Here is a 19,423-nt window from a genome sequence, read left to right on the forward strand (position 1 = left end):
CTGGGAGTTCTTCATCCCTACTAATCTTCCATTTACTCATTTTCCCTGCAGCTATTTGGGTTTTATAACCCTTTAGATACCCAGGAGGTTTGCAGCTAGCCTGCAAATATATACTGTAATTCCTTCTCTAAAGCTGCTCCAGGGCCAGCCTCTCTGGGCTCCTTCCTTTGGCCAGCTGCCAGATAATTCAGCTAGGGCTCCCCTTTCAAAATTCTTGGATATTCCGTAACTTCATTACCTTTTTCCTTTGACAGGTAAATTTTATATTCTAGCTATCTAAGCTATGGGAAAGGACACCCGGGTGTTAATACCCATGTTTTTCCCTTCGTCCACCCAGTGTTAGGACAAGCACCTTTTTATAGACAACAGTCCTACACAGCAGTCCCCTTCTTCAGGGGAAATACCTGATGCAAACATGTTACAAAATATATTAATAACCTTTAATAAATATCAAAGAGCTGCTTTGCCCTCACACTAACGATCCAACAAATAAAGGGTTCTTCATCACTTGAAGTATTTCAATCAAGACTGGATATCTGTCTAAAAGATGTGCTGTAGCTCAGCTAGAAGTTGTAGGTTTGGTGAAAAAATTTCTGGGTGAGGTTCTATTGCCTGTGTTATGCAGGAGTCAGAGCCAAAGGCCAGAAGAGACCACCAGATCATCTAGTGTGACGTCCTGTACATCACAGGCCACCAGCATCACTCGCACACTACACCCAACAACCAGAATTAGACCAAAGTATTACAATCCACAGGAGACTCCACTATTGTGTGTGACAGGCAGAGAATCATAGAATCGTAGCACTGGAAGGGACCTCAAGAGGTCATCTAGTCCAGTCCCCTGAACTCATGGCAGGACTAAGTATTAGCGAGACCGTTCCTGACAGGTATTTGTCAAACCTGCTCTTAAAAATCTCCAAGGATGGAGATTCCACAACCTCGGTGGGCAATAGGAGGGCCTGAGGTTCCTCATTGCCTGAGGTTCCTCATTGCCTGAGGTCCCCGCAATGGCAAGGAAATGATTAAGTGAGAGAGACCCAGATAATCCTGGCAGGTGACCTGCACCTACATCCTACAGAGGAAGAAAAAAAAAAACCCTAAGGTCACTGCCAATCTAACCTGGGAGAAAATTCCTTCGCAACCCCACATATAGCGATTTGGTCAGGCCCTGAGCATGTGAGCAAGAATTAGCCAGCAAGCACCTGAGAGAGAGAGAGAGCGAGCATGGTGCCACTTCAGCGCCCTGGCGCACCCCATCCAATGTCCCAGCTCATCTGTGGCCATCCCAGATGCTTCAGAAGAAGGAGGTTAAAAAAACAGAATACACTTGGGGAGAAAAATCCCTTCTTGATCCCTTTCATGTGGTCAGATCGTGTCAAAGCCAGGGGTGGAGCCGAGAGTTGAACCCAGATCTGCCAAGTCCCAGTTTAGGGTGTTAGCTCTCTCCTATTTCCACTAATTGTTCTGTTTCTTGTTGCGTCAGAGGGAAGACTTCGCATGTGTCATATAATACAAACCATGGTAGCTCTCCACCTAGTCCAGAGTCGAGCCCAATCAATTTTTTGGTAGGAAGGAGGGACAAATTCCTCTGTGAATTTAACCCTTTCACAGTCCATGAGAGAAAGTGTCTGAAGATCATGGTGAAATACGTAGGTTCTTGGGGCTACAAACCAGGAAACTGAAGAAGAATCTACAGTTAATCTCAGAACAACTGGGAGGACAGACTAGATTATCATAGTGGTCCTTCTGGTCCTAAAAATCTATGGATCAGATTGCTGCATTTGTCACTGATGCAGGTCAGATACTGCCTAAAAAGTTCATCCCACACAGTCCAAACCCAAGGAAGAGAAGAATAATGCTCTTGGCTGCCATCCACTTCCCCTCAGTTTCACGTATCAGCACTCCATGTCCATGTAGTCTTGACCTTAAAAAACTATCAGTCAGTTCTAATGTTCCTCAGCTGAATACCCAAAACATTAACAGGAAAAGCACACCAATGTTTCACTTTAAGATTCTTAATAATAAAAGGGACCTTTTGTTAGAGGTCCCTTATCAGTCAGATATGATCCAGCTTTGCCTTGGGCGCTTCACTACCATAGCCAGTCTTGATGTGAGTGACAATGGAAAAAGCCGTGAATTTGTTGTAATCGATCTTGTACGTTAGCACATAAATTGGATTCTAACAAAGGTTAAGTAGCATATTGGGAAGACAGGCTGTTTTTTTTCTCTTGCAGTAGACAAAGCCCTTTAAAATATTTTAAGGAAAGAGAGAAGAAAAGGGTACGTAAAAAAAATAATCAGTGAGGGTATTAGATGACAGGGCTTTCCTTACACTCTCTGGTGCTTGTAGGCTGAAAGGGGTGTTTATCATGCCAACACTTCATATTAATGGTCTAAGTGACAATTTTTACTTAATGCTGAGAGAGAGCCAATTAAAAGGTAGCCAATAATAGGTGTGAAGGTGTCTGTCCTTTTACTTAAGAGATTGTCTAATGTAACTCTGAAGGGTACAGCAGTCATGAATGAGGTTCAGTTGCAGATTTCAGTAAGAAATACATCTCCATGTATTGTCTAAAGGAATTTGGAGATCAATGTTTTAGCTAAGTGACATTTTGACTTCTGCATTATCTCCTCAGCTGCTTCCACATCGGTAAAATGAGGATATAGTTCCAGTGGTGTTGAGACTTAATGTTTTTAAGGTACATTGATAAAATAAACGATATAAATATTGATGTGATTATAATACACCTCTACCCTGATAGAACGCGACCCGATATAACACAAATTCGGATATAACGCGGTAGAGCAGCGGGGAGCCCCGGGCCCTTTAAAGCACCACCCGAGCCCCGCTGCTTTACCACGTTATATCCGAATTCGTGTGGAGCCCCAGGCCCTTTAAATCACCACCCCCTATAAATCTGGCAGCCGGGCTCGGGCGGTGATTTAAAGGGCTAGAGGCTCTGGCCGCTGCGGGGAGCCCCGGCCCCTTTAAATGCCCGCCCAAGCCCCACTGCCGTAGCGCTGGCAGTGATTTAAAGGGCCCGGGGCTCCCCGCAGCAGCTGGCGCACCGGGCCCTTTAAATCACCGCCAGGGAAGCCGGTCCAGTGCGGCATGACGTACTGGCCCGAACCTGATATAACGCGGTCTCACCTATAAGGCAGTGAGATTTTTTGGCTCCTGAGGACCGCGTTATATCTGGGTAGAGGTGTAATTGTTTTCAGAGTTACTTTCAAGATACTAGGGCTCCCTTTTACATTTTTTGGAGTAGACAACAATTGAGCCACTAGAAAAGGCGATCAAGGTTTCCTAGTGTGTGTTATGGGATGCTTTGCTAAGAGTACTGAAAGACCGGGAACCTGAACTGGGCTCTCATTATTTTAAGAAAAGGAGAATTGCTGGTTCTTCATATATTGGTAAAAATGGTTCTCATTTCTCTGAATGATATTGATAACAATCTGAGTCTGTAATAGTAACAATTTACAAATAGCTTGGGATGGTTGTGAGCCTCAGGTGCTTAACTCAAGCAGAACTCAGTGGTCTGCTCTGAGTATGGAGGATGGCAATGGGCCTTTTAAGAATAAAAGGGATACAGAAGAGTAAATATCATTTATGAGATGGTCTAGAATACAAGACTTCATAAATCCCCAAGATATCTATAAAGTCATGATGTCAAAAATATTATGACTCATAAGGAATTCAAAAATAAGATATTAAATACATTCTTCAACATACAAGTGAAACTTTCCTGGATGTTAATCCCCTGGTGTAAGTCAGTTATATCATCCATGCTTGTCAAATTCATTGATACATATTTTGAATACAGTCTTTGACATTTAAAATGTATTTAACTTTAAGATACAGCCATAAATAAAGTGTGTTCAGTAACTTTCCTTTCTCTGAACACCCTCCTAGCCCCCTTCTCTCCCCTCCCCCCCCCCAAAAAAAAAGAAGACTTCAGAGATGTAGTGCTTAGAAGTAAAAGGAGCTTTAAAAAGGCTCTAAGGGAATACACAATGAGAAAAATGTCTCTGGAAAAATTAAAGTGAAATTCACTGATGTTGTGATGAAACATTGTCAGTAGAGATGGTGACATTTGAAATGCATTACACATAGGTAGCATCATAACACAAAATGGTGTTATTGTTTAACCTGACTGGTAACTAAAAAATACCGGGTCATCGTTATTCAGTATCACTTCCATAAGGAAAAGGGGAAAATGTAGAAACATAAGTACACCTCTACCCCGATATAACGTGACCCAATATAACACGAATTTGGATATAACGCGGTAAAGCAGCGCTCCGGGGGGGCGGGGCTGCGCACTCCGGTGGATCAAAGCAAGTTCGATATAATGCGGTTTCACCTATAACGCAGTAAGATTTTTTTGGCTCCCGAGGACAGCGTTATATTGAGGTAGAGGTGTACTAGATAAAAGTTAAATAGCAAAAATAAAAATATTTTTTTTTTAAGTTGAGTTGAAGGGGACTGTGACAAGAGCTGAAAGGAGGAAGACTATTCCATTTCACAGCAAAGTTCAAGGTTTCAAAATTTGTTTTCATAGTATCTTCGAAATATAAAGCTCGAAGGGACTTGAGACGTCATCAAGTCTATTCTCTAGCACTGAGGCAGGATCAAGTAAACCTAAACCAGCCCTGACAGGTGTTTGTCAAAACCGTTCTTAAAAACCTCCAGTGATGGCAATTCCACAATCTCCTTTGGAAGCCTATTCCAGAGTTTAACTACCCTTCTAATTAGAAAGCTTTTCTTAATATGTAACCTAAATCTCCCTTGCTACAGATTAAGCTCCATTACTACAGTACTTGTCCTGCCTTCAGTGGACATGGAGAACACCATCCTCTAACAAATTTATTTGGGCATAAGCTTTCGTGGGCTAGAACCCACTTCACGAAAGCTTATGCCCAAATAAATTTGTTAGTCTCTAAGGTGCCACAAGGACTCCTCGTTTTTTTTTTTTGCTGATACAGACTAACACGGCTACTACTGAAACCTATCCTCTTTATAACGGCCCGTACCATATTTGAAGACTGTTCTCAGGTCCCCCCTCAGTCGTCTTTTCGGAAGAATAAACATGCCCAGTTTTTATCCACATCTTTCCTAAAGTGTGGTGCCCAGAACTGGACAAAGTACTCCAGCTGAAATCTCACCATTGGCGTGTAGAGCAGGACAATTACGTCCTGTGTCTTACACTCCTGTTAATACATCCCCGAAGGAGAGTTAGCCTTTTACGCAGCTGCATCAAATTGTTGACTCATTCAGTTATGATCCACTATAACCCTCAGATCCTTTTCAGCAATACTGCCATCTAGTCTGCTATTCCCCATTTTGCAGTTGTGCATTTGATTTTTTTCTTCCTAAATGAAGTACTTTTTACTTTTCTTTATTGAATTTCATCTCGTTGAATTATGACCAATTCTCTGATTTGTCAGATGGTGACATTTGAAATGCATTACACATAGGTAGCATCATAACACAAAATGGTTATCTAATCCTAACCTCCAAAGTGCTTGCAATCCATCCCAGCTTAGCGTCATCCACAAATTTTATAAGAAGAACAGGAGTACTTGTGGCACCTTAGAGACTAACAAATTTTATAAGCATGCTCTCTACTCCATTATCCAAGTCATTAATGAAAGTAGTGAATAGTACCAGAACCAGGACTGACCCCTGCAGAATCCCACTAGATACGTTCTCCCAGTTTGACAGAGAACCATTAATAACTACTCTTTGAGTATAGTTTTTCAACTAGTTATGACCTCACCCTATAGTAATTTCATCTAGAACGCATTTCCTTAGTTTGCTTATGAGAGTGTCATGTGGGACTGTGTCAAAAGCCTTACTAAAATCCAGATATATCACATTTACTTGTTCCCCCTCCGTCCCCTGTCCACTAGGCCAATAACCTCATAATCCCTACCTTTTTTTCACAGTTGGTTTGCCCGTGATACACTTTTTTTGTGTGGGAATCAAATGGGCACAGGCGGTGACAAATGCTGTACATTCTTTAGTTCTTTACAGCAGGTTTGGTCTTGACATAGCTCTTTCAATCTGTTCTGTTTTGAACATGGAAGATTGTAAGCCTGAACAGTAGTGGCGGGTCTGGGTTCATGTACTGTGATCTTCTTCCTTCAGCCACTTGGTCTCTAGGCCTCTCTGAATTTTCTGTCTCACACCACACAATGCCCCACTGTGTCAGAAGATTGTTTGCAAATTGCAGCTTTCTGTGATCTTAGGCAACTCCTTTCTGTGCCTCATTCATAAAGTGTGGGTGACAATACTTGTCAACTACAGGAGGTGTTGGGTAGCTTAGAAAAATGAGTGTGAATCATTTTGAGATCAGCTGATGGGAAGGTGTTATATAAGTTACATCAGCTTCTCAGTGGAATCCCTATGTTTGGTGGTACAGACAATTCTGCAAAAAGATTTGTCAGACTTGTAGACTTTGGTGAATGTACAGAGGGATAGTTGCTCATAGGGACATGGGTTTTATTACCAGTTGAACTGCTAACGTTAAAAAGCAAATTCTGTGACAAAAATTCACTACGGTACCGTATTCAGTTAACAAAAAACTAACATTTTACTTTTTTCTACATGTGGTTTGTGTACATTTTTTTGTTACAGTTAGTTGCATTGTCCATTTTTCTCAGCTGGCTCAAACCTCTCTCTGCTCCCCATAATTTTTAATAATTAATGAAAGCTTGACCACAGCCATTCAGTTGCCCAAACTGAGAGAAAAATGTTCTGAAGACAGTATTGAAACATGATACTTTAGAAATTTTGGCTTGTATATTTTTTAGGAGGGCTAGGTATTCCAGTGTTATATTTAATATGCTGATGAATACGGTTAATCAAAAAGAAAGTTGGCCTGAAAACAGAAAAAGAGAGAACCTGCTCAGCTACGTATTATCTGACAATTGAAAGAGATGTAATAGGGAAGCGATTAGTACTCCTCTGGTGTGGTAGTAATAAATCATTCTACAAAACCAATTAGATATAATTCTACAAGTCATTTCATTTGAGCAGTAGTCTGTTAAAAACTATGTTCCTTGGAGACCTGTAATTGAGCTGTACATTTGATGGAACAATGGAGGCAAATTCATTGCTGTTATCAGTATGGGCCTTATTATTCATATAAGAAAGTAAATCATGATGAAATGTTCCATTAGTAATAATTAGGAAAGACATTTGTCAGTCCTGGAGATCTGAACTGACCAATTGCATTTCTCAGAGTACAAATTTACTAGTGTTGTCTGGTCATTTCTTTAGCTGAGGTGTTGGAGTTGGAAGGGAGCAAAATGGTGTACGTATAGTAATTAAAGAACTTTCTTCAGCTCTGAAGATACAGTTAATTAAAATGTGAAGTGAAGCATTTTTGAATATTCACTACTGGCAGTAAACTGGTAAAAGATTATTCCCTTTCATTCAGAATGCAAGCCGTAGAGGATGTACTGTCAGGGATATTACCAAGTGTGCCAAACAAAATCATGCTCTTGGGGGTCTGATCCATTTCCACTGACTTCAGTGGGTTTTGGATCTTCTTCTTAGCATATATATATGTGCAACGTGCCTCAGGTGGCATGTGGCCAGGATTAGTCACTGAATTTGGTCTGCTGGTTTGCTCATGAGCTTCCTTGGCCTGGGCTGGGTACTGACAGGGAGTGCAACATGAACGCTGATCCAGGCCCCCCTTGGCTGACAGGCTAAAAGCAAATATCCCAGGGAGGTTCCTGTGTGATGTTTACTACATTTCAGGGATATACAATTTCTTAAATTAGAGAGATGTAAAGAGAATAGCCAAAATTACCAAATAAAGAGTGCCTAAAGGCAAGCTCCTAAATTCAGCAAGAGTCCCTATTTTTGAAGGCACTAAGCTCCCACATCTGCCATTGAAATCAATACAACTTGGGGTGCTCAGGCTGTTTATTTAGGACCCTAAATATGGATTTAGGGGCCCACCCTTAAGTACTTACGTTTAATAATATTGGTCGGTTTAGTTAAATCTCCATCATATTTTCTTTTGGCCTTCTCAGGAAAAAGTTGTTTGAAATACTTGTGTTAGATGGTAAATGCAGCAGCAGTATCCTTACGCACTGCACAAAGGATCTGATCCAACTCCGACTGACAGCAGTGGAAAGACTCTCACTGACTTGAAATGGAGTTAGGTCAGGTCCTGTGCTAGAAGATGTGAGGACTAAAATATGAGAATGAAGTTTGGGTAACTTTCAAAGGCTGAGAGCTATGTACCAGTTTTCATTTAAAACAATTAAATGAAGGTACTCTGATGCATTACTTTTAAGAGAGACAAGATGAATAAGGGAATATCTTTTATTGGACCAACTTCTGTTGGTGAGAAAGACATGCTTTTGAGCTTACACAGAGCTCTCCTTCTGGTCTGGGTCCAATAAAGAAGTTGGTCCAATAAAAGATATTACCCGATCCACCTTGTCGCTCTAATATCCTGCGACCAACACAGCTACAACACATTGTTATTTTTAATGTATTTTAAAGTATATTTTTCACAGTGCAAAATTAGTGATTTTTCATGACGTCTGGTTCAACTAGAGCTAAATTAGCATGGCTGAAAAGGGGGAAATTTGGGGGTATCTGTTGCAAGACAGTAACTATATTTTAGCATTTTGTATGGATTGCTTAGTATGGCCATTTTATGACTCACATGATGACTATTTCAACCTGCACAGTGAAAATTAACTGATATGTTGCATAAAGCCTGGAATTTTTAGCTTTAATGTATGCAGTTTGTTTTTCCTTTAACACTGATTCATTAGCATGGCAGATGATAGCACAAAGAGTCTTTGATTTAATTTTAAGTATTTTTGTTTTCAGCTGGCAAAAAAAATTCGGGAGAAGTTTAACCGTTATTTGGATGTAGTGAATCGCAATAAGCAAGTAGTGGAAGCTTCATATACTGCTCACCTGACATCACCCCTGACTGCAATCCAAGACTGCTGTACTATTCCACCGTCTATGATGGAGTAAGTATTTAGTGCTAAGATTACTTATGCTTTCAATTAAGTTGTGGAAAAGGAAAGACTGATAGTACAGGATTAAAGTGCTTGCAATAAAGTCTGTGTTGTCTGCCACTCTTGTGGCCACTGGAAAATGACAAAACAGTAGTCCTGATCCTGCTCTTACCAATATTGTTAGGCCAGATTGTGTCGCTCTTAATTACATTAAGTAGTCTCTTACTCTGTGAGTAGACCCATTTATTTCAAAGGGATTCATTGTAGGGTACAATACTTTTCAGTGTAGCTATACTGAAGTGAGGGGTGAAAAATCATGGAGCAGGTCCTCAAGGAATCAATGCTGAAGCACTTAGAGGAGAGGAAAGTGATCAGGAACAGTCAGCATGGATTCACCAAGGGCAAGTCATGCCTGACTAACCTAATTGCCTTCTATGAGGAGATAACTGGGTCTGTGGATGAGGGGAAAGCAGTGGATGTGTTATCCTTGACTTTAGCAAAGCTTTTGATACGATCTCCCACAGTATTCTTGCCAGCAAGTTAAAGAAGTATGGGCTGGATGAATGGACTATAAGGTGGATAGAAAGCTGGCTAGATTGTTGGGCTCAACGGGTTGTGATCAATGGCTCCATGTCTAGTTGGCAACCAGTATCAAGCGGAGTGCCCCAGGGGTCGGTCCTGGGGCCGGTTTTGTTCAATATCTTCATTAATGATCTGGAGGATGGCGTGGACTGCACTATCAGCAAGTTTGCAGATGACACTAAACTGGGAGGAGTGGTAGATCCGCTGGAGGGTAGGGACAGGATACAGAGGGACCTAGACAAATTAGAGGATTGGGCCAAAAGAAACCTGATGAGGTTCAACAAGGACAAGTGCAGAGTCCTGCACTTAGGCCGGAAGAATCCCATTCACTGTTACAGACTAGGGACCGAATGGCTAGGAAGCAGTTCTGCAGAAAAGGACCTAGGGGTTACAGTGGACGAGAAGCTGGATATGAGTCAACAGTGTGCCCTTGTTGCCAAGAAGGCTAACGGCATTTGGGGCTGTATAAGTAGGAGCATTGCCAGCAGATCAAGGGAAGTGATCATTCCCCTCTATTCGACATTGGTGAGGCCTCATCTGGAGTACTGTGTCCAGTTTTGGGCCCCACACTACAAGAAGGATGTGGAGAAATTGGAAAGAGTCCAGCAGAGGGCAACAAAAATGATTTGGGGGCTGGAGCACATGACTTATGAGGAGAGGCTGAGGGAACTGGGATTGTTTAGTCTGCAGAAGAGAAGAATGAGGGGGGATTTGATAGCTGGGGTTCGAAAGAGGATGGCTCTAGACTGTTCTCAGTGGTAGCAGATGACAGAACAAGGAGTAATGGTCTCAAGTTGCAGTGCGGGAGATTTAGGTTGGATATTAGGAAAAACTTTTTCACTAGGAGGGTGGTGAAGCACCGGAATGGGTTACCTAGGGAGGTGGTGGAATCTCCTTCCTTAGAGGTTTTTAAGGTCAGGCTTGACAAAGCCCTGGCTGGGATGATTTAGTTGGGAATTGGTCCTGCTTTGAGCAGGGGGTTGGACTAGATGACCTCCTGAGGTCCCTTCCAACCCTGATATTCTATGATTCTATGGATATTGCAGCTCTGGTTTTCCAGGTAACCATTTTCTCTGTAATGAAATCATCGGCTGATTTATTTTGGAGTCCCAGCTTCTCTTATTTTAGTGGGTGTAAATGATGAAGTAAGTAATTTCTGGCTTGTTATAAAGTGCACTAGAGAAAGTTCAACCCAGAGATCTTAGATTTTGAAACCCAGACTGGATTAAACAGCCTTTCCGGAAGAGAAAGATGGGTTGGATTAATATGTGTTAAAGGCAATTTCTGCAAGCTGCATTCATTATGTGTCCAACTTTGTAGAGGTATCACATTAACATGTGTTTACTTAGGAATGGAAATATATTAATAAAACGTAATTATTCACTATATTCAGATGTCTGAGCACAGCTATAATCCAGGGTTATGGCATGGTTTCAGGTGTGTTGGAAAACGTTACCTGTTTTGTTTGTATTTATTTGAATTGGAATATGGGCCCCAACCTCAACATGGTTAGGCCCCAGATGGTTACAAATAAGCTCTTACATCACTGTTCAGTGGTCTGTGTGAAGCAAGTTTGGTGGTCTCAATCCAGTTCTGAGAGGACAGATGCCCACATCAAAATACTAACGCAACTAATGCTAATTAACGATATTTTGGCAGCCTCAGCAAAGAAGCAAAGGATTAGAATAGAATGGAAACTGAGCTACCCTCTCATCTCTTAGAAATGGTCCTGCTAATCAAGAGCATTTGCAGTGGGGGATGAGATGGAGGTGGTATGGGTGAAACTCGTAAGCCCATTGCCCATGTTGCATAGTCTTTGTTAATTAATAGAGGGCGTCAGTCTCTAGTGCTATCTTGGCACTTTTCATAGGCTCTACATTTACTTTAGCTTTGTCCTGACAAAATGAGTTAGCCTAGAAGCAACTTGGAACCTCAAATCTATTGACAGTGTAAAATGTTCATGGATCCAAATTACGAATTCCTCACAGTAAATGATTTAAAAAAAAAAAAATTGGAGCCACTGCTAATAAAACATAGAAGAAGCAGGTGAGAGTGTTCTATTAAAGATATTCTCTCTGATACTGATTAGTGGGCAGAATAATACTGAATCAGTTAAGTGGTTCCCAGTTGGTTGTCTGCTCTTGTTTGACAGGGTCATCCAACTAATTCTATGGAGAAGGCCAAACTGAATATGAAATTATGATCCTGGGGCCAGGATTATTATGCAGAACTATGTAACTATCCTAAATCCACAGCAGATATCCCACAGGTATCAATGAAAGGTTATACAAAGAAAAGGAGTAAAACATAGCCTTTTATAGAACAAACCTTTGTTTTCATTAGTGTTACTATTTATTAACTGCCTTATTGTCACATTCAGCATCATTCAAAAGTAGTATCTTTACTTTTGTGAACATTGATTTCTGTCCTTTATTTCTCTTCCTTTTTCTCTCCGCTTTCTTTCTTTCTTTCTTTCTTTCTTTCTTTCTTTCTTTCTTTCTTTCTTTCTTTCTTTCTTTCTTTCTTTCTTTCTTTCTTTCTTTCTTTCTTTCTTTCTTTCTTTCTTTCCCTGCAGCAACTCCCAATTCCATTTTGTGGGCATCAGTCCCCCTTCTCACCTAATCTGCTAAAGTGATCAGCAAAGGAATAGTTAACGTTGACATTTAAGGTGGCATTATTGGGTCTTAGAGTTAACACCCCAGTGTGATGAACAGGGAGGTGAAAAAGTTCACAGCTGTCAGAGACATTTGTTTCAGACTGTCTATTTGAAGAGTCAGGAAGACTGCTACCTCCATTATGTACTGTGCTGTCGACCTATAAGCCCATAAGAGGAGAGGAATCTTGTGGGCCGCAGGGACGTGCTGGCCATCGTTTTCCACAGCTCCCATTGGCCGGAAACGGCGAACCGCGGCCACTGGGAGCTGCGGGGGACCATGCCTGCGGACAGTCAACATCAGCAAAATGTCTCGCGGCCCACAATCAGATTACCACAGGTTGCCCACCACTGGTCTAAACACATCACCCCATACTATGAATGCTTCTGCACTGTAGTTATAATTTAGTTATAATTTATTTTTTAGGACATCAAGCCGTAAGACCCTCTTAAACAAAGGACATGACACCATTTAATACTTCACTCTTTGTCTCTACCTGGTGGTAAAGGTGGGAGCATAACTCAAGCATCTTGACTAGTGTAAGAGAACTCCAAAGAAATCAAATTATTGAATCAAAGTATTACCAGACACCAATAGAAAGCATAGCCATTTCAGTTCTGTATGTAATCAGAAGCCAAATTGTTAGCATTTATTTTTATAGTCGATTTTCCATATATTTCTCCTCCAACCTTTTGTAATTTCAGTACTGTGGAATTTTGCCAGCGTCTTATGGAAAATTGGAATGAAGTATTGGTAGCAGGCTAGTATAAAAAAACTGATTAATGGAATAGTGGGTTTTTTGTGTTTGTGCATGAAAGAGGAGGGTTTTATTTTGACAAAGATGATTAAAGTGTGACAGTTTATTGTTGGTATATAGCTTGGCAATCTGAGCATTGGTTTAGAAGTAAAATGTATACATTGCTATATTGCTTAAGATGAATGAAAACACAAGAGTACAGCAATCGGGTAGTAAAAATAAACCAATAAAAAGGAAATAGAACCAATAAAATAGGAAATTCAACATAAAATAAGCTTGACATTTTAGTCTCTACTTTAATTAAAGTAGTGAGAGATGACAATGAAAACAATGTGTAGTTTATTGCCATTATGTAGAACTGGAGATAAAGCTCATATCGTGCAGAGTCCAAATGAACAATATTTATAACTGTGTGTGAGGAAGTTTGATATGAACAGCTGGTTTTATACAGGCTTGTTAAACCATACCTCTGGGTAATGTTTAAGATTTCTAGAATTGCACTGATACAGGATTCATTGGAAAACACTACAGATTGCTTTCCAAGACACTGACAAGTAGTATTTTTGTATTTGTAATTTGTATTTTATTGTACTTGCAATGTAAGTTTGAAAATATATTTGTCATCTGACCCTGCCACCCACTGTGTTCCAAGTGCAGCTGAGGGCTGTTTACATTTAGCAGCAGCAGCAACCATGCTAATACACAGCTGGCGTTAATGTACCAGAATCATGGAATGAGTGTATGACAGAATTCAAATTATAATTTGTTGGGTAACTGCTGCTGTCATGTCAGAATGGGGAACACATAACACTATTTCTTGGACTTGGAGCCCCCAATCTGTACTATTCTATTCTGTATAGGTTCTTATACCACACTCATCACTGTAGTATCTGAGTGCTTTCCAGTAGTGCACTAAGCAATGTGACTTGACATCCTGTCATGTGTTTGTTCATTCATCCTCTCCCCAGAGGGGAGTGTGTGCAAAGGAATGTTTTTTGTTTCAGAAAATTCTCTCTTTCTCGCTCTCTCACTCTCACTCTTACACTCTACTTCAAGTCCTCTCACCAAGGCAGAGCAATAAGTGACTGTTGAGCAGTTTTGGCACCAACTTCTCCAATTCAGCAAAGCATTTTAGCATATGCTTAAATCCATCCCTATTTAGCAAAGTATTTAAGCATGTGCTGATGTTAGTGGGATTTAATCACATAAAGTTAAATACACAGTTAAGTGCTTTGCTAAATAGAGATGGACTCCTGAATCAGAGTCACAGAGCATTCATTGTACCTTTCTTCGCCAGACTTTGTGTTTCTCTGCTTCAGGTGCATCTGCTTGCATTCACAGCTGCACTTCAGCAAGGTTTAAATACAGAAGAAAATAGCAATATGTAATGGGGGGGCGGGGCGGGGGGATGAAAGCGTTATGCAAGTGCATCACGTACAGACCAATTTTTCTTCAGTGGAGTGATTCATAAAGTACTTCAAGACCCACAGAAATTTGCAGTAGGACTTCCATGGGTGTCTTCCCAAGGCTCAGATAGATCAGGCCTACATTCTCTGAGAGGGGTCTCTGCCTCCACAGTCGGGTAGCTCCAGACACGAGGTTTTGCATGTCCTGAGTCTGGGCCCTTTGTTAACTCCAAAGCCTAGTGTACCTCTTGCACCTGAATTCTTGGGGAGATTCAGTCTGCTCTCTCAAAGGAACTTAAAAGTCAACCCCAAGAAGAATTCCCTGTAGTACACTATAATAATGAGGACATGATTTACCTCATTAAGCAAGTTAGCAAGCCCCCTTGGATGACCTCTAAAGAACCAGAAATCCCCTTGGGTTGGGGATGGGGGGGGTCTACTTCTTTCCTAGCGATTTTCCAACATCCTAAAATGTTCCTTCTAAATGGATCAGTGGTTATAACTCTGTATTGCTGGGGAGGAAAAACTGGTAGTCAAATTATCACTCCCTGAACAAATGAACTCATAAGGTCTGTTTTCTACTGCTGATAGGAGTCAAGATTAAGGTCCTTTTTGAAGGAGCATTCCCCTGGTGAGAGAGAGCATGTGATTGGCCAGCCTTTCCCACCTTCCATTACATCTGCCTCTGGGCTTTTTGCAGAGCAGAAAGGGGCTAATGTCAGACAGGTGGTTTGCAAGCCATCTCAGCTTAGGACAGAAGCAGAAGGTGTAAAAACATGGTATTGGCCAAGGCAGTCCAATGGTAACAAAGTATATCAGCGGTCAGGAGATCAGAATTACGGATTTGAGCTTGTTCCCTGTTCCAAGGCTTTAAAAGACTGGGAACACTGCCGTGCCAGCACGCTGAGCCCTTGGAAGAGAGAGCACATATCACTACTCCAACCAACCAGAAGAATGTTGATGAGAGGCAGATAAATCTGTGCCCAGCCCTTCTCAGCTAGAAGGACAGCTAGCCTGCTGTGTGGTAGAGAAGGCGGAGAGGGGAAAATAGTATGGATCTTTTAATCTCATAACACCTCCTGGGAAAAATTAAGCTTGGGTTTCCACATTAAAGGAGCCTGAAGAATCCATGAAAAACAGATGTCATGCAGGCTCCAGACATAGTTTATGATTGAATTGGGGTGGTGGTTTTTTGTTTTGTTTTTTTTTGTTTTGTTTCTTTTATAAAAACACTGTTTAATTGAATTATGTTGCTCCTTGACTTAATAAAACCCTATTGCATAAGACTACATCGCCCATTTATAATGCTTAAAACACTCCTCTACCAAGGAAACACAAATTAAGTAGTTTGGAAACTCTAAGGATGCAAGTTGCCCATTTATCTGTGTGCTGATTTGGCAGTCTTGCTTTAATATAACTGCAGCTACTAGTAAATCCCTTCTTGTAGGATTTACATGTGAGTTTCTCCCAGAGCAGTGCATCAGAGTGAGGTCATCCCGTTAGTACTGTATACGAAAGGGGCTCTAACAGACCGTCAACAAAACAGTGGAAATAAGTTAAACATAAAGTGCTGTCAAATGCACAAAGTAAATGAGCTGTAAAAATAGAGAGGATTTATTTATTTATTGGCCTTGACTTAAGTTCTGATCCTGCAGTTCTTTGCATACAGATTCACCACGACAGCCATACAGAGCCCCACCGAAGTCAGTAGGGCTCCATACCGGCACAGAGATGCACTCACATGAAATGAACTTGGACATTGGGGCCCAGGGTGTTGTTTATTATACCGAGTACAAAATTCTCAGGCAGAATTTTTTTCAATTGACATCCTTTAAATATTAGTTAAAATTTGGTTAACTTGGTTCCAAGTGTGACATGCTGTCCTGGGTATTAGAGCTGTGTATTTTATAGTCATTTCGGCATATGTTGAATTTAAAATCCTGAACCCTGGAATAATTTTGGTTGCCTTCCACTGTATTTCTGTATTGAAAAAGGCAATTAGAACTGAGTGCATATACCAAATGAGGTCTCATTATGGGCTTATCTATAAGGACAGTTAGTACTCCAAGCTGGCAGGTAAGTTGACCTCATACTAGCCTGTGGTACACTTCCATTACATTTGTCTGTGGGCTTCTTGTCCATGTGAATCCTGTTCACATGCACTTAAAGTACCATAGTGCACTTTGATCTATTCCTGTTTTAAAGTGGGATGGATCAAAGCACACTATAGAACTTGTAGTGTGCAATAGCAGGGTCTGCATGGTCAGCTCATGCAAGGTCGATTTCTTAGGACCAAATCTTCTGGCTTAAGTAAGGGGCCAAGATGCAGCAGAAGCAGCCCACTTTATGGCACATGGGAGAGGTAACACAGGGATGTCTCTGCATCCGCTTTACACCATGAAGCACAGTTTCACAATAGGCCTGAGGATGGGAGGTTGTGGCTAGTTAATCGACAGTTACATGGATCCAATAGCCCAGCAATGCATGGGCTGCCCAGAAGGCCATGGATGCTACTTCAGCCTGAGCCTGCACAGATGCCCTGTACTCTGTCTTTGCTTAGGAAGGAGAGTTTTGATTAGCACAAACCATTTACGGTGATGGTCTATGCAGCATTTTGGAGTGACTGGGAACAAGCCACCCAGCCCAGGTTGACAGACACGGGCTAACGGGACTCGCGCTAGGGATCTAAAATAGCTGTGTAGACAGTGCTTTGAGGCTGGAGTTCAGGATCTGATGCCCACCCTCCTCCCTGGGCTTTAGCTTCCATTGATTTCAAGGACTAAAGATGTATTGCCTAGCTATATTTCAGGTCCCCTGGGAGAGATATGGCTTCTTGCATGATTGGGTCCAAAGACAGTGGCAGCCATGTTCTGCACTAGCTGATTCTTCTGAGTGGCCTTCAAAGGTAGCCTCTTTATAGGCCCCATTTCAACAAAGTAGTTATGCCTGTGAGTAGTCCCACTGACACTTAGGGTATGTCTACACTGCAAAAAAACCCAGAAACGTGGCAATCGGTCTCAGAGCCTGGGTCAGCTGACTCAGGCACACGCTGTGGCAGGGATTCTCAAACTGGGGGTCGTGACCTCTCGGGGGGTTGCGAGGTTATTACATGGGGGGCTGCGAGCTATCAGCCTGCACCCCAAACCCCGCTTTGCCTCCAGCATTTATAATAGTGTTAAATATAAAAAAATATTTTTAATTTATATGGGGAGGTCACACTCGGAGGCTTGCTGTGTGAAAGGGGTCACCAATACAAAAGTTTGAGAACCACTGCACTATGGTGCTATAAATAGCACTGTAGACATAAGGGCCCAGCCTGGAGCCCAGCCTCTGAAACCCAGAGTTGGGGCGTGGGTCTCGAAACCGGAGCCCAAATGTCTGTGCTGCTATTTTCAGCCCTGTTGTGCAAGGCAGTTGGCCTGACCTGGTTCTCTGGGACTCGCGGCTGCAGGTCTGTTTTTGCAGTGTAGAGATAAGTACCTTGGGGCCGTAGAGCACATTGCAGTAGTGGAGTCTGGGGATCACAAAGCCATGGAGATAACTGCAGTAAGAGTTATTTCAGAAAGAAGAGATCCCAACCTCTTACCCAAATGTATGTGTGGGGGTAACATGAAGGAGCTAGTTCTGCTGCTGCCTGCTCCATCCTTGTCCTGAAGACAGGACTCCATTTCCAGGGGCTTGTCAGTTTCTTAATCTTCATAGGAGCTACCATTCACTCAAGAAAAGAAGAGGCAGACTTCCTGACTAGATAGAGAGAAAATTATCTCTAACCCAATCTGGGTTTCCCCTCTCTCTCCCCCATACTTTAAAAACCCCTCCCCAGCAATCCTGTATCCATGGCATTCTGCACCTGGCCACAGTGGGTCATCCCTGAGAGCAATGAAGAACTTATTTGCATGTGTGTGCGGCATATGCGTGCACTCGAACACAGGTGCAGACCCCTCCCTCTGCCTGGGAGAAATAAGTTTCATTACTAATTTTTATATAAAATTATTTTAGGAGTCTCCAAAAATATTTATTTAAAGTACTCTGTGATGGTATTTGTTTCATGTTAAGAGTACGCAACTTTTCCCTATATTTAGCTGACATTGTTTACACACCTTTGGGGTGCTTGAGGTCTGTTTTCTGTGCTTTAGTCCCCACTACTGATAAGAGTTTATGGAATGCTTTTATCTGTCTCAATTTGTGAAAAGATAGAATGGAGTAATACTTATCAGTGTGACATATTACTTGACAACTTTGCAGTACATCCATTAGTGTAGCTGTTTAAATAAGTAAACCTACAAACCTGTTTTTGAAGATCATTTACTTTATGAATGTGATAGTTCCTTCAGAAGTGGGCTGGGCTTTTCTCCTTTTTAAACAGGTGGTTAAATATTTGCTAACGCTGTTCAATTTTATCACAGCTCTTTCTTTGTTTAGCCTTCCTCTCATGAGCAGTTAAGTGGGAGATAAGGGGAATCCCATCAGTTCCTTTAAAATGTATTGCTCTAGCTAGTATTTAAAAAGAACAGGAGTACTTGTGGCACCTTAGAGACTAAGGTATGCATCCGAAGAAGTGGGTTGTAGCCCACGAAAGCTTATGCTCTAATAAATTTGTTAGTCTCTAAGGTGCCACAAGTACTCCTGTTCTTTTTGCGGATACAGACTAACACGGCTGCTACTCTGAAACCTAGTATTTAAAGTGCTGCACTTCCAAAAGAGAACTGGATTGGACCCTACTAAAGGAAATTTACACTGTTGGCAGAGCTGACCAGACTAACAAAGATGGCTGTGGGTGTTCAGGGAATCTGGAAGGCTTCTGTAGTGTAAGCCTTGGAGTTACATGTATAGAAACAGACTTTCAAATTAACGGGCATTGAGGAACTGGCTGTCTTGGAATGTAACTTTTCCTTTGTGGGAGGAAGTGTGCCTGTGCTTCAGGCTAGAGAGGGGTTTGCTACAGCAGCTTGTGTCAATATATGCACTGCTGTGTTGCAGTATTTCTCCCAAGCACATGACTCAGATAATTTACCTTCTTTATA

General features: G+C 41.6%; 1 protein-coding gene across 1 annotated transcript in view; it reads left to right on the plus strand.

Annotated features, from left to right (window-relative positions):
- CACHD1 (cache domain containing 1) overlaps nucleotides 1–19,423 on the plus strand; it is a 194,650-nt gene that overhangs the window by 86,385 nt on the left and 88,842 nt on the right. The window contains exon 3 of the mRNA XM_065409688.1: nucleotides 8,864–9,012. Within this exon, the coding sequence (XP_065265760.1) occupies nucleotides 8,864–9,012 (149 nt within the window). The remainder of the gene's footprint in view (nucleotides 1–8,863; nucleotides 9,013–19,423) is intronic.

This window comes from Emys orbicularis, chromosome 8 (assembly GCF_028017835.1).
Source record: "Emys orbicularis isolate rEmyOrb1 chromosome 8, rEmyOrb1.hap1, whole genome shotgun sequence".
NCBI lineage: Eukaryota > Metazoa > Chordata > Testudines > Emydidae > Emys > Emys orbicularis.